Below are 12568 nucleotides of genomic sequence, written 5' to 3' on the forward strand. Positions count from 1 at the left end.
ATTATTATTATTAAATATTAATATATAAGATATTAGTACATATATTATTATTTGACTAATGCCATTAGTTGACTCCACTAATGGCATTATTAAAATTCAGTTGGGAGTTCCTGCTGTGGTGCAGCAGCAGGTTAAGGATCCAGTGTTGTTTCTGGGGTAGCATGGGTTTGATCCCCAGCCCAGTGCAGTGGGTTAGGGATCGGGTGTTGCTGCAGCTGTGGCAAAGGTCACAGCTGTGGCTTGGATTTGATGCCTGGCCCAGGAACTTCCAGATGCCATGGGTGCAGCCATTAAAAAAAAAAAAAAAAGATTCAATTGGCAAAGGCCTCCAAATACAGTGGCCAAAAGCACGGCTACTTAAATCTCAGGTCTGCCCCTTTTAAAATTCATAAGCTATTTATCCTTTGGGATAGTCACAAGATGTCCAACACTTGTCTCCTGCTTTTTTTTGACCTACATCTGATAAAAAGGGAGATACTCTAGTATTGCAAAAGCCTAACTGCTTCTATCAAAGATAAAGTTCTAGTAGAGCAATCTTCTCACCCTTGCCCTCAAGAGACAAAAACCTTAAGTATCACACTGCACAAGTTGGAAATTTTGTCTATTAAAAGAAAACTTCCAGCAGTTCCATTGTGGCAAGGTGGGTTAAGGATTCAGCACTGTCACTGCAGCGGCTTGGACCACTGATGTGGCATAGGCTTGATCCCTGGTCCAGGAACGTCCACATGCCACAGGTGCAGCCCAAAACAAACACTTTCAGAAGAACTCTTATCCACCTTGCGGAAAAGGCCCCTATCAAGTACTGCTAATCAACCCTTGTGCTGTCAAATTCCAAGGAATAGACTTTCAGATTCATCTGACACACCTAAGGAAAGCACTAAACCCTCACTGGACCTGCACATAATCTGGTGACCTGAAACAAAAGATTTCCTGGCACTGAAGCACATCGGATGAGACAGCTTCCCAAGACATCCAGAACAAGCCTGTTGGAAGTTTGTTACCAAATCGCTGATGATGACATAATGCTTCAGATATCTCCAAAATCGATGATCTTGATAACGTATGGACTTTAGATAAAAAGTACCTGAGACTCTTCCCTCCTAGTGACTCAGATGTGACCTTAATGGATTTCTTCTTATTATTTTTGGCATGGGGATGTGGGATCTGTTCTCAACTAGGGACTGAACCTGGACCCCAGAGGTTAAAGTACCAATCCCTAAACACCAGACCACCAGGGAATTCCCAAAAGGGACCTTAACAGGTTTCTAATCTGTGCGCTTTCCCCTGATGTGAGATGCTACATCCAGGAAAGGACCTTCCTGACACTCAAGGACTAAAAGCTAAAACTAGAAAAACCTGGACTCTTGATCATGCTTTCAGAGAAAGACCTTGATCAAAAGGAGGAAATGTAAAAAATTAATACACAGAAACCTATATTAAATACAGCTGGAGACCAGGATGGGGAGATCTCATGTCCTGTGAGCCCAACAGGAAGAAGAAAGACTCCTCTCCTTTCTAACAAAGACTCAGCCAATGAAAAGCCAAACTCTTCGTTTACCACAGCCCTCCCACCTTCCTTTTCCTAAGAAAGCATTATCCTTCCCTCTCTTGGGGTGGGGGTTGGGGAGCCACCCGCATGTGGCTCCTTGTGGTTGCAGACTCCAAACTGCAACTTTCTGACTGATCCAAAATAAACTCATCTTTGCTGAAGAAAGACCAAGCAGTCTATTTGTTACAGGTCAACACTGGAAACAACCTAAACACCCATTAATAGGAAAAAGGATAAATTATGGTATAGTCAGTCATACAATAAGTTATAATACAGCAGTAAAAGTGACTGAGCAATAGCTGTACGTAACAACATGGATCAATCTTAGTAACGTAATGTTGACTGGAAAAAAAAGATAGCAAGCCCAAGTTCCATTTACAGCAGGACATCCTTTTTTAAATAAAACTCAAAAGTAGGTAAAACAAATTAAGTAACACATTGTTTTGGCCTTTATGTTTATATGATAATTCTTCATTTTTTTTTTTTTAAGCAAGGCATTATACATATAACATTCAAGAAAGTGGTTACTGCTGGTATAGTGGGCAGGGGGACAGAATAGGGAGAAGTATAGGTAGATCTAAAGTACTAGTAATTTTCTAGTTCTTGGGTTGGATGATAGGTTCATGGGCATTTATTACATTATTAACTATATGAATAAAGAAAATGAGCCACATGTCAATCAACAATGATAGTGTCAGAAGCCAAAGATTATAAAAACATAATTCTCCCTTTCCTTAGATTAGGTTAGGAGCCCTTAATAATCCCATTGCTAATGCACCGTTCTATCACTGCAATTACTGTGTTGTAATTATTTATGCATGTCTGTGTATGCCACTGAGCCGACAGCTCAGAGAGGATGTGTTTTCATTATCCTTCTATCACCAGCATCCACAAGGGTCTGGTTCATATAGTTTACTAAATTAATTCATTAATAAATACGAAACTGATTCATCCAAGAATTTCAAAGAAAAACATCAAAGTATTAGCCGTTATTCTATTTCAAAGACAGTATTTAAAAGATGGGGAAAAAAAGTCTTTATATTTTAACACTTCATATTCTAGAAAACTGTTTCTAAAATGGTCAGCACAATTTCTTAAGATGACTCTAAGCTTAAATTTGCAAGTTATACCAATCAGAAATAATCCATATGTGTTAATTTTAAAAAATACTAAACTGGCACATTTAGTAGCTAAAAAGCTAGGCTAAAACATAAAGAGACATTCTTAAACAGCACTAAAAATATAAAAGTGAATTAATTTGCCTATTGTTTTCAACGGGAAAATCCTTCTATAAAACACCTTTACATAAAGGTAGAGTGGTACATATTAATCAGTACTATTGATCTTATTGAGACAGCTTGTAGAAGAACAAAATCTTAGGGGAGAGAAACATGGTTTAATCAGAGATTAGGAGAGAACTGATTTATTCAACCTGGAATTAAATGACTTTTTAAAAGAGTAATTCAGTAGCCAAAAGAGGTTAATATAAAAGGATACCATCCTAAGGACAGAACATGAGGACATGACTAGAACTACAGCATGTGAATTCTGAATTAAACTGAACAAAGATGTGTGAAATGCAGGTATGAAATACTGAAAGAAAGCCTAAGAGTCTCCTAGTCTAATGAAATTGATAGTCACAATCTGGAATATAAATTGTAATAACCTAAAAGAGCATTTTCTAAATTGTGGGATTTTTCATTAGGTGTTTCACAAAATATGTTTGTGTTCAAACAAATGTGGAAAACAAAAAGATTTCCTTGTTGCAAGTTTTCTCAGAGGCTTTATTTTACTAATGTTGTTTATAAATTTGAAAAAGAAGAATAGACAATGTACTATTTCCCAAACTCTGTGACATCACTATAGGGTATCAGAACACCTGTGGCAAGAGTAACCTCCACTTTGCTAATTTCAAAATTAAATTCTTCCACCTTAAAATAAACTGAGTTTGCATTTATTTTACAAAATTTGAGACTGACTTTAGGTTTTTATAAACACAGGAATGCTAGTCTCAATTCCCACATCCTCCCTTGACCTCTGCAATAGGAGAATTTCTGTAATAAATATTACATTTCTATGCTCTATTTTCAGAGCAGTTATAAAACTTTGGTACAAGAACCAAAGTTGCTATGGTATGTGTCAAAGAAAAGATAGTAAAACCAAAGAATAAGTTAAATTCTATTTATTTATGCCTCACTGGGCATGCTCATTTAACTCTGAATACCAGTACACCAAGTTCAAAAATCATAAGTTCTTTTAATTTATATTATACATACTTTTTTTCTCATATTAACTTAGTGGGTTTTTTTGGAAGAAAACCTCACTGATTTGAACCTCTCAATTTAGAATTTGTGATTATCCAGAGTTAAGCTCAAATTTACCATCAAATTATCAATAGAAAGAAGTTTGCTTGGGAGTTTCCATTGCAGTTCAGTGAGTTAAGAACCCAGCATAGTGTCCATGAGGATGCGGGTTCAATCCCTGGCCTCGCACAATGGGTTAAGGATCCAGTGTTGCCACAAGCTGAGGCACAGGTTGCAGATAAGGCTTGCATTCTGCATTGCCGTGGCTGTGGCCCATTTCAGCCCCTAGCCCAGGAACTTCAACATGCTGCAGGTGTGGCCTTAAATAAAATAAATAAATAAATAAAAGTTTGCTGTCTACCAGACAGCTGTAAAAAGGAAAATACAGCTGTAAAAAGGGAAAAAAAAAAAAAAAAGTCTGCTATCCAAACAAACCTGTGAATAATAATTTAGAAAAGATATGTTTTCTTAAAAAATAATACTTTTAAGTGCCCTAAAGCACTTATTTATAGTAAAAGCTATGTTGGTATTAACAAGTCACCTATTGTTAACAACAAGAAAGGTCTCTGGGTTGGAATTTCAGTCATTTCAACACATACTTTGGAGGTCCCTTGTGACAAAAGTGATTAAGGATTCAGCATTGTCACTGTAGTAGCTTTGGTTATGGCAGTAGCATGGGTTTGAGCTCTGGCCCAGGAACTTCCACATACCATGGGTGTGCCCCACCCTCCCAACCCAAACCACGTGTCTTTACAAGTATCTGAAATAGGTGAGTGTCTCGTTTCCACTCCTTCTGCGTATGTGCGGGGAGGTGGAGGGGGGAAGGAGGGTTGCTGAATTCTTTGCCTCAAAATGCATCAGTATGGAGATAAAGGACAGCAGGCCTAGGGCTCTATCTTTAGAAGGGGCTGTTTCCAAGGCTGGTCCTTGGCTGGTGTCTGGGAACTTGACTTTTGGAATGTTGCCTCCATTTTTCTGCCTGTGTGGGACCCTGAACCCTTCTGTACCTGCTTGCCTAGGTAGTCTGTACAAATAATGTGATTTCTGGAGAACATAGGGTCTGGAATTTAGGTAGCTGTGGTTGGGTGCAGAGCGTGCCTATGTGGCCAGCCCCCAGGAAAACTGCAGGCTTCTCTGGGCTGATAAACTATACAAATGTTACCACATTTTATTGCTGGAAGAAGATGCACATTGTATGGCCCATCTTGAGAGAAAGAGTGTTGGAAGCTTATGCTTGGATCTTCTAGGCTCTGTCTGATGTTTCTTTTTTCCCTGTCATAATAAACTATAGCCATGATTACAAGTGACTATTAGTTCTGTCTTTCTAGCAAGTCATCAAATGTGTAGGAAGGTTGTCAGACCCCCTAAAAATTCATAGCTTCTCGTTTCATTTCAAGTTTTAAGAAGCAGACTAAAACAATAAGCCAGCTACTCATCTAAAGAAATATGAATAAAAACTTAGCTAGAGTTTTAGATAAAAAAGGTACCTTTTCTTGGGCCAACTTTTATTTATATATCCATGTATTATGCTGGCCTTAAAGGTGCTTACATGTTACACAGGAAAACATATACATAGATATATGCAATGAAGTGTTACAGACAGCATAACAGATATATTTATAAAGGCACAGAGAAGAATTGTTCAGCCCTACTTGGGATTATGCAATGTACAGGCCAGGACAAGTTTCCAAAGAGAGCAGCTTAAGGTGAATGTTGTTCAAAGATGAGGTGGCCAAAATGATGGTGACAGGAGGTCATTTCAGTTAGAAGGCACAAAGTAAGTAAAGATATGGAGGCCTAAGGTGTATTTAGAGACACTCCAGATGTAGAGCATAGGAGCAATTCTTGGCAAAAGCCGTAAGCACAGGATGCCCTCCATTTCCATTTAGAGCAACATGGTACTTTTAAGTTGCAATCTTTACTGACAAAACAGAAATTGGCCTTGAATGCTTAGGCTACAAGGTGTTAATCAGAAAATTAAAAAGTCTTGAAAGAAATTCCATTCTACTGTTACTTATCTAGAAAGTGATAGCTAGCAACAGACTATTTTTATAAAAAGTTGCTTCAAATACACCTTAATGTTAAAATAACAGCACAAAAACAAAAATAATTTTGAGATTTTATATATAGGAACCCTCGTGAGAATGGGAGTTGATCAGGGATTTTTATACATCTACAATATTTTTTGGCTTCTTTCACCATTTCTGTACTCCCCATCCGGAACTTTACCAATTACACTTCTATTTGTTGCTATATGTTTTATATTCCACTTTGTTTTAGAAACAAATGATAACAAATGACATGTGCCACTAGAAGTATGTACAGGTTGATTTTGTCAGCAAACCAGGTTTAGGGTAAATGAATAATAGAACCGAAGTTCACTTTAAAGTTATATTTAAATTTTACCCCATTGTTAATCTTCAAATTATAGAATTGTCTGAGAATTATGTATCACTTAATATTTAGAGTGTGATATTCTTAAGTTACTAAGCTATTTATGAGAAAACTGCTTTATTTAAAGAAAATCAACTCTTAAACCCATGCACAAAATTAGATTCAAGTCCATTTTTTGTTACTGATCTCAAGGAGAGTGAGTATATTTGATGATACCAGAAAGTTGCTAATTATTACCCCCAATTCTTCAACAAAATATTCAGAGCAAGTAATTAATATTTAAAATATATCATTTCAGATTACAGTTACTTTATCATATGACACACTTGTAGTGAACATCAATTATATCTGCACACAGGAAATTTCTTTTCATTCTATTCCCATGCAGTGCATGCAGCTAAATACAGTTTGTGAAAAGCAACCAGCTTTACAATGCTTAGCACTTAGAGTTCAGTAAGTTCAAAGACGTAAAACTGTTAATAGGAAAGGTGGTTAGCTGTGGAAAAAGAGGACCTGGCAAAAAATTCATCATAAGGAAAAAGTAAAATAATGAAGGAACATACTGAATTACCTCATTATTCTATCACCTATTGTTGTTCCTCTGATATTAAATCTATTGAAGGGAACACAATAACTAAAGTCACTCACAAAGACTTCAAAGAATCAAATATTTAAAGCATTAAGGCCACTACTGTTATCATTAATCATCTAAATCTAAAAAACTTTTGTTTCTCTTTGTGATTTATGGTATTATGTGAGAATATGTCATTCAACTAAATGTGTATGAGGCAATTAAAGAAACAGAAACACCCACTGAAGACAGATTAGAAGGAAGACATTGCACTCAACCCCTTTAATCTTTTAAGTAGACTAGAACCTGACCCTGTTAGAAACTATACGGAACTGCACAGATTCCTATTATCAATACCATCCACTAGAACACCTACATTAGCTCCCCAGGGCTGAGCTGCTCTTTGGGAACTAAATAATTAAGACCTGAGCTGACTCATTTGTCCTAACCATAAGACTATATAATGAGCAAGCAAAGAATAACAGCTTTCAACTCCCTAGGAGTTCAATTCTTTCTCTATGATTACTCTTTTTCTCTGCAATCTTAATAAAGAATAAACTTGAATCATTAGAAATATTGTAAAAGCAATTATAATGATGACTAAATAGATAGTAGCAAATTTATAGTATACAAAGAATTTTGACTTTAAAAATGAAGGCCATATCCACAGAATCCAGAGTAGGTAAATGGAACCAAATTTCTATGCAACTAAGAAAAGCTTTTAGGAAGTTCCCATTGTGGCTCAGCGGTTAATGAAACCAACTAGTATCTATGAAAATTCGTATTCTCGATTCTTGGTCTTGCTCAGTGGGTTAAGGATCTGGCGTTGCCTTGAGCTGTGGTGTAGGTTGCAGATGTGGCTTAAATCCCGCGTTGCTGTGGCTGTGGCTTAGGCCGGCAGCTACAACTCCAACTTGACCCTTAGCCCGGGAACCTCCATGTGCTGCAGGTAAGGCCCTAAAAAGACACCCTACCCCCCCCAAAAAAAAACCAAGAAATGCTTTTTAAAATAGAGTAACAAGCAATACAGAGTTAATATCTTTAATCTTTAAAGAAACAATCTTTAGAGCATCTTAATTGAGTCTATAACTAAAAATCATTCAAAACTATGTGATAACTTATTTTGGAAGCTTACTTAGATATAAGTCTTTTTTTCCAGAGAGCAAAAAACTTGGATTTGGCAAGAGAAAGATACATCAGCCAAGCCATCATACCATGGATTTGGCGCTGTGAAAACAGTTTACATGAAGATCATCTAAATAAAAAAATATGATCACTTTTCTCTCAAGGGCCACTGTTTATGTTTCTAAGTCTAATATATAAAATCACTAAGGGAGAGTGTTCCCTGGTAGCTTGGCAGGTAAGGACTCAGCATTGTCACTGCTGTTGTTTGGATTACTGCTGTGGCTCAGGTTCGATCCCAGGCCCAGGAACTTCCAGATGCTGTGGGCATTGCCAAAAAAAAAAAAAAAATCACTAAGGGATAGATGTACTACTTTTATTTTTGTTTTTAATACCACATTAGAAAGTATATATTTGACTAATTATCTCTTTCTTCAATTTAGTTTCCATTTAATATTCTGTGCTCCTGCTATAGACAAAGTTAAAGGGGACCAAATATGTGGTGATTTACTGATTTCATTGTTTTAAACTCTGGTTATCTGTCAGTAGAGGCACTTTACCATACACTATAGCTTGGTTTCTTGCTCTAAGACCAATTTGCTATAAAACAGGGATCACCAAACTACAGTTCTTGGGCAAAATCTGGCCAGCTGCCTGTTTTTATAATGGCCCATAGGCAAAGAACAATTTTTGTTTGTAAATGGTTATATTTTAAATGATTATATAAATGCCTATAAAATACCCTTCATTTTGCCTCTTTGGCCAGCAAAGCCTAAAATATTCACTATCTGGCTTTTTAGGGAAAAAGTCTGCTGACCTCTGCTACAGAGTCCCAGTTATATTTATACCAAGACAAGCTATAGTTAATGAGAAGAGCATTCTATTTTGAAACATCTATGTTTATTTTCTAAGACATTTCCTTCTCATGCTTGATCTCAGCCCAGAAGTGAAAACCTGGGTCATATTTATTTACTCAAATTATAAGGATGCAAATCTATTAAAAAGTCATAGGAGTCCCCATCATGGCTCAGCAGTAATGAACACGACTAGTCTTTATGAGGATGAGGGTTTGATCCCTGGCCTCGCTCAGTGGATTAAGGATCTGGCATTGCTGTGAGCTATGGTAGGCTGCAGACATGGCTCGGACCATGCATTACTGTGGCTGTGACATAGGCCTGTAGCTATACCTCTGATTCAACCCCTAGCCTGGGAACTCCCTTATACTATGGGTGTGGCCAAAAAAAAAGACAAAAAATAAAAAAGTAAATAAAAAGTCATAACTTTGCATTACAAAGAACTGTTTTGATATTTTTACTAAATCTGTGTCAAAAATGGCTTAGCCATAAACTTTTTAGGTTTCATTAATAAAAATTAAATGTGGGGCAAAAAAGTTATGAGATCCACTGTATAATTCCTTATACAATTAAAGTACAGATCTAAGTACAGACTTTTACTGTCTTAATTTTGGGACCATTCCTCTGACATATCAAACTAATCTAGGTTTCTAAAATGGTGTCAAGGGCAAGGGGTGGGGGAGCTTTAAGATATGCATCCTTTTAGTTGGGCATTTCATCCAAGTGTGAAATGTATCCTTAGATTCTAAGAACCAAATGGTATGATTTTTTTTATAACAGAGCTTTGGAATTCTTTGTCCCTTTGGAAATAGAAATTCTCAAAAACCATATGCCTACTTACAAGCTGGTAGATGATTCTTTTCAGGTTCTTAAGAAGCAAAATTTCTTAAAACTTTCTCTTTAGATTAAAAGTCAACATACCTATTCCTCCAAAACTTAGAAGATAAATGGGCAGTTATCTCAAGTAAGAAGAGTCTTTAGAAAGGTACAGAAAAGTATACTTTGCATAGATAGTTCATGATTTAATGAATATGGTGCTAAGGAAGTTAGAACTATCAAAATTACTTAACAAAAATCAGAAGGAAGATTTTCCATTATTTATAATTTTTTGGTAAATAGCTAGGAAAAAATAATGCAAATTTAAAAGGAAAACTTGATATAATTGTGAAGTAGTCTATAATCACTTTAGCATTACCTCAATATGTATAATTTGGTGTGTGTATGTATATATATAAAATATTATATTTAATTTCACATATTTACTGTATGTGTATTTGTCCTCTCTTCTTCAATAAATTAGTTTTCTCAAAGGAAGGAATTATATTATTCTTCCGTTACTCTTAAGTTTACTACTATGTCCCACAGAATGAAACACAACAGTATACAGAATGAACTAAACTGAGTATAAAGAAGACTGAATAATATTTAGTTAAAAAAAAAAAAGCAGGGAAGCAAATGCAGACTCAGAGGTGGCTTCAAATCTGGCTCTAACCATGAGCACATGAATTTGAGTCCATGTGAGAAATAGGGTCACTTCCAGGCTGCGGCCCCTGATTATCCCACCTCCAAAAGATTCTGCTAGTTTAGTTCAGCACTGGGTTTCTTGGGTCATTAAGGCTATCAGAGGCCACTTTTGTGGCAGATCCAAACCTCAGGAACCCTTAAAACATATAAATCATCTAAGTATTATGAAAATGATAATGCTTAATCAAAAGATCCTCTAGTTTCTAGTAAGACAGCCAAAATAAAAACAATATGCTGCAAGATGTTCTGGATTCTCTAGGACCCGCCCTCTCCCAAAATCCTCCTTTCTCATTCATGTTTTACTACTGTGTGTAAAAAAAAAAAATCTGGGAGTTCCCGTCGTGGCGCAGAGGTTAACGAATCCGACTAGGAACCATGAGGTTGCGGGTTCGGTCCCTGCCCTTGCTCAGTGGGTTAACGATCCGGCGTTGCCGTGAGCTGTGGTGTAGGTTGCAGACACGGCTCGGATCCCGAGTTGCTGTGGCTCTGACGTAGGCCGGTGGCTACAGCTCCAATTCAACCCCTAGCCTGGGAACCTCCATATGCCGCCCAAGAAATAGCAAAAAGACAAAAAAAAAAAAAAAAAATAAAAAAATCTCCTTTGGTCTAGAAAATAAAAAACCCCTCCTAAGCACCTCAGTTTCCTCAGTTGTAAAGCAGACTAGGTGTAAGTGTTAAATAATTGGCCTGACTAGAAGCGGTAAATAATTATGATTTTTTTACAAGTGTCTATATTATTTTCTAGATATATACGATTTCTTACTTAAGCAAACAGATCTGGTAAGTGACATGATGCTTTTTACTAGAAAGTGGATACTTAAATTATATTTTCACTTATGACCTTAGTATGGTTTTTAGCTATGTGAAGTACAGAAAAAAACAGGGACATATGTTTGCTTATATACTTAGAAAGCCATAAATGTACAAGCTTAAAATAATTATAGATGTTAGCTCTCTACCCTTGGTTTTAGAAACCATCAATTTGATTTTCAAATTGTGCCAATCTTATCTGCATATATCAAGTGGTGATAATACTCTAAAGGACTCACTCTGGATATAGAAAAAAATGACATTATGTTTTACTTATCCAAAATACATACTAAGAATATTGAAGCCAATGTGTGGCAGGTAAAGAGAAGATGTTTAATTAATCTCTAAATACAAAGATAGGCAAAGATTACTTCCTCTACATTTGAAAACAGAGTCACTGCAAAGTAAACACCTTGACCAAATATGACTAAAGGAATGTACGTAATTTTTTTTTTTTTGGCCATCCCATGGCATATGGAGTTCCCACGCTAGGTATCAAATCTAAGCCACAGTTGTGATCTAAGCTGCAGCTGCAGCAACATCAGGTCCTTAACCCACTGTGCCGGGCCAAGGATTGAACCTTTGTCCCAGTACTCCCAAAATGTACCTGATCCTGTTATGCCACGGTAGGAACTCTTACCTTTTCATAGTTAAGAAAAAACAATTTCACTGAACTACTACCTATAGTTCAGGAATTCTGCTTGTCCTCTGTTAGTCTTTATCCCTAGAGCTATTCTTACTGTAACTTCTTTTTAAGTCTAAGTAGCTACAGAGAATATCTTGGTTGCTTAATAAAGCTATCATTTATTCAGTGCTTTCAATTTGGACAGGTCTTGATTGGGATTTTTTTCCTAAATTCTGACAATAATTCTAGATAATCATAACCTGAGTTTTACACATAAGGGAACTGAACCTTAAAGAGATATTAAGTAATGTGAATGACTAAATAGCTGGTAAAGGGTAAAACCAGAATCCAAGTCATTATGACCGTGATTATTACATAATCTTGCCATTCTTTAATGGTAAATTAATCTTTTCCTTCTTTTTTTCACTTGACAGAAATATCAGAATATTTCATAAACAGCCAGTTTATTGAGCATAAAAGTAAGTGAGGGATTTCCTATTGTGGCTCAGTGGTAACAACCCGACTAGTATCCATGAGGTTGTGGGTTTGATCCCTGTCCTCACTCAGTGGGTTAAGGATCTGGCATTGCCCTGAGCTGTGGTGTATAACACAGACGTGGCTAGGATCTCGAGTTGCTGACGCTGTGGCATAGGTCAGCAGCTGCAGCTCAGATTTGACCCCTAGCCTGGGAACTTCTGTATACCATGGGTGTGTCTCTAAAAAGCACGAAAAGAAAGAAAGGAAGGAAGGAAGGAGTGAAATGGTTCTTCATACCTGTGTAAACATTTTAAAGATAAAATCTGATTCTTTGGAAGA

General features: G+C 36.6%; 1 protein-coding gene across 20 annotated transcripts in view; it reads right to left on the reverse strand.

Moving 5' to 3' along the window:
• The window catches only part of DCAF6 (DDB1 and CUL4 associated factor 6), a 158143-nt gene that overhangs the window by 25856 nt on the left and 119719 nt on the right, over positions 1 to 12568 (reverse strand). For 10 of the 20 annotated variants that reach the window (XM_021089466.1, XM_021089455.1, XM_021089449.1 and 7 more), the window contains one exon: positions 6818 to 6859. The exons of the other annotated variants lie outside the window; for them this stretch is intronic. In XM_021089466.1, the coding sequence (XP_020945125.1) occupies positions 6818 to 6859 (42 nt within the window). The remainder of the gene's footprint in view (positions 1 to 6817; positions 6860 to 12568) is intronic. 20 annotated transcript variants of the gene reach the window in all.

This window comes from Sus scrofa, chromosome 4 (genome assembly GCF_000003025.6).
Source record: "Sus scrofa isolate TJ Tabasco breed Duroc chromosome 4, Sscrofa11.1, whole genome shotgun sequence".
Lineage (NCBI taxonomy): Eukaryota > Metazoa > Chordata > Mammalia > Artiodactyla > Suidae > Sus > Sus scrofa.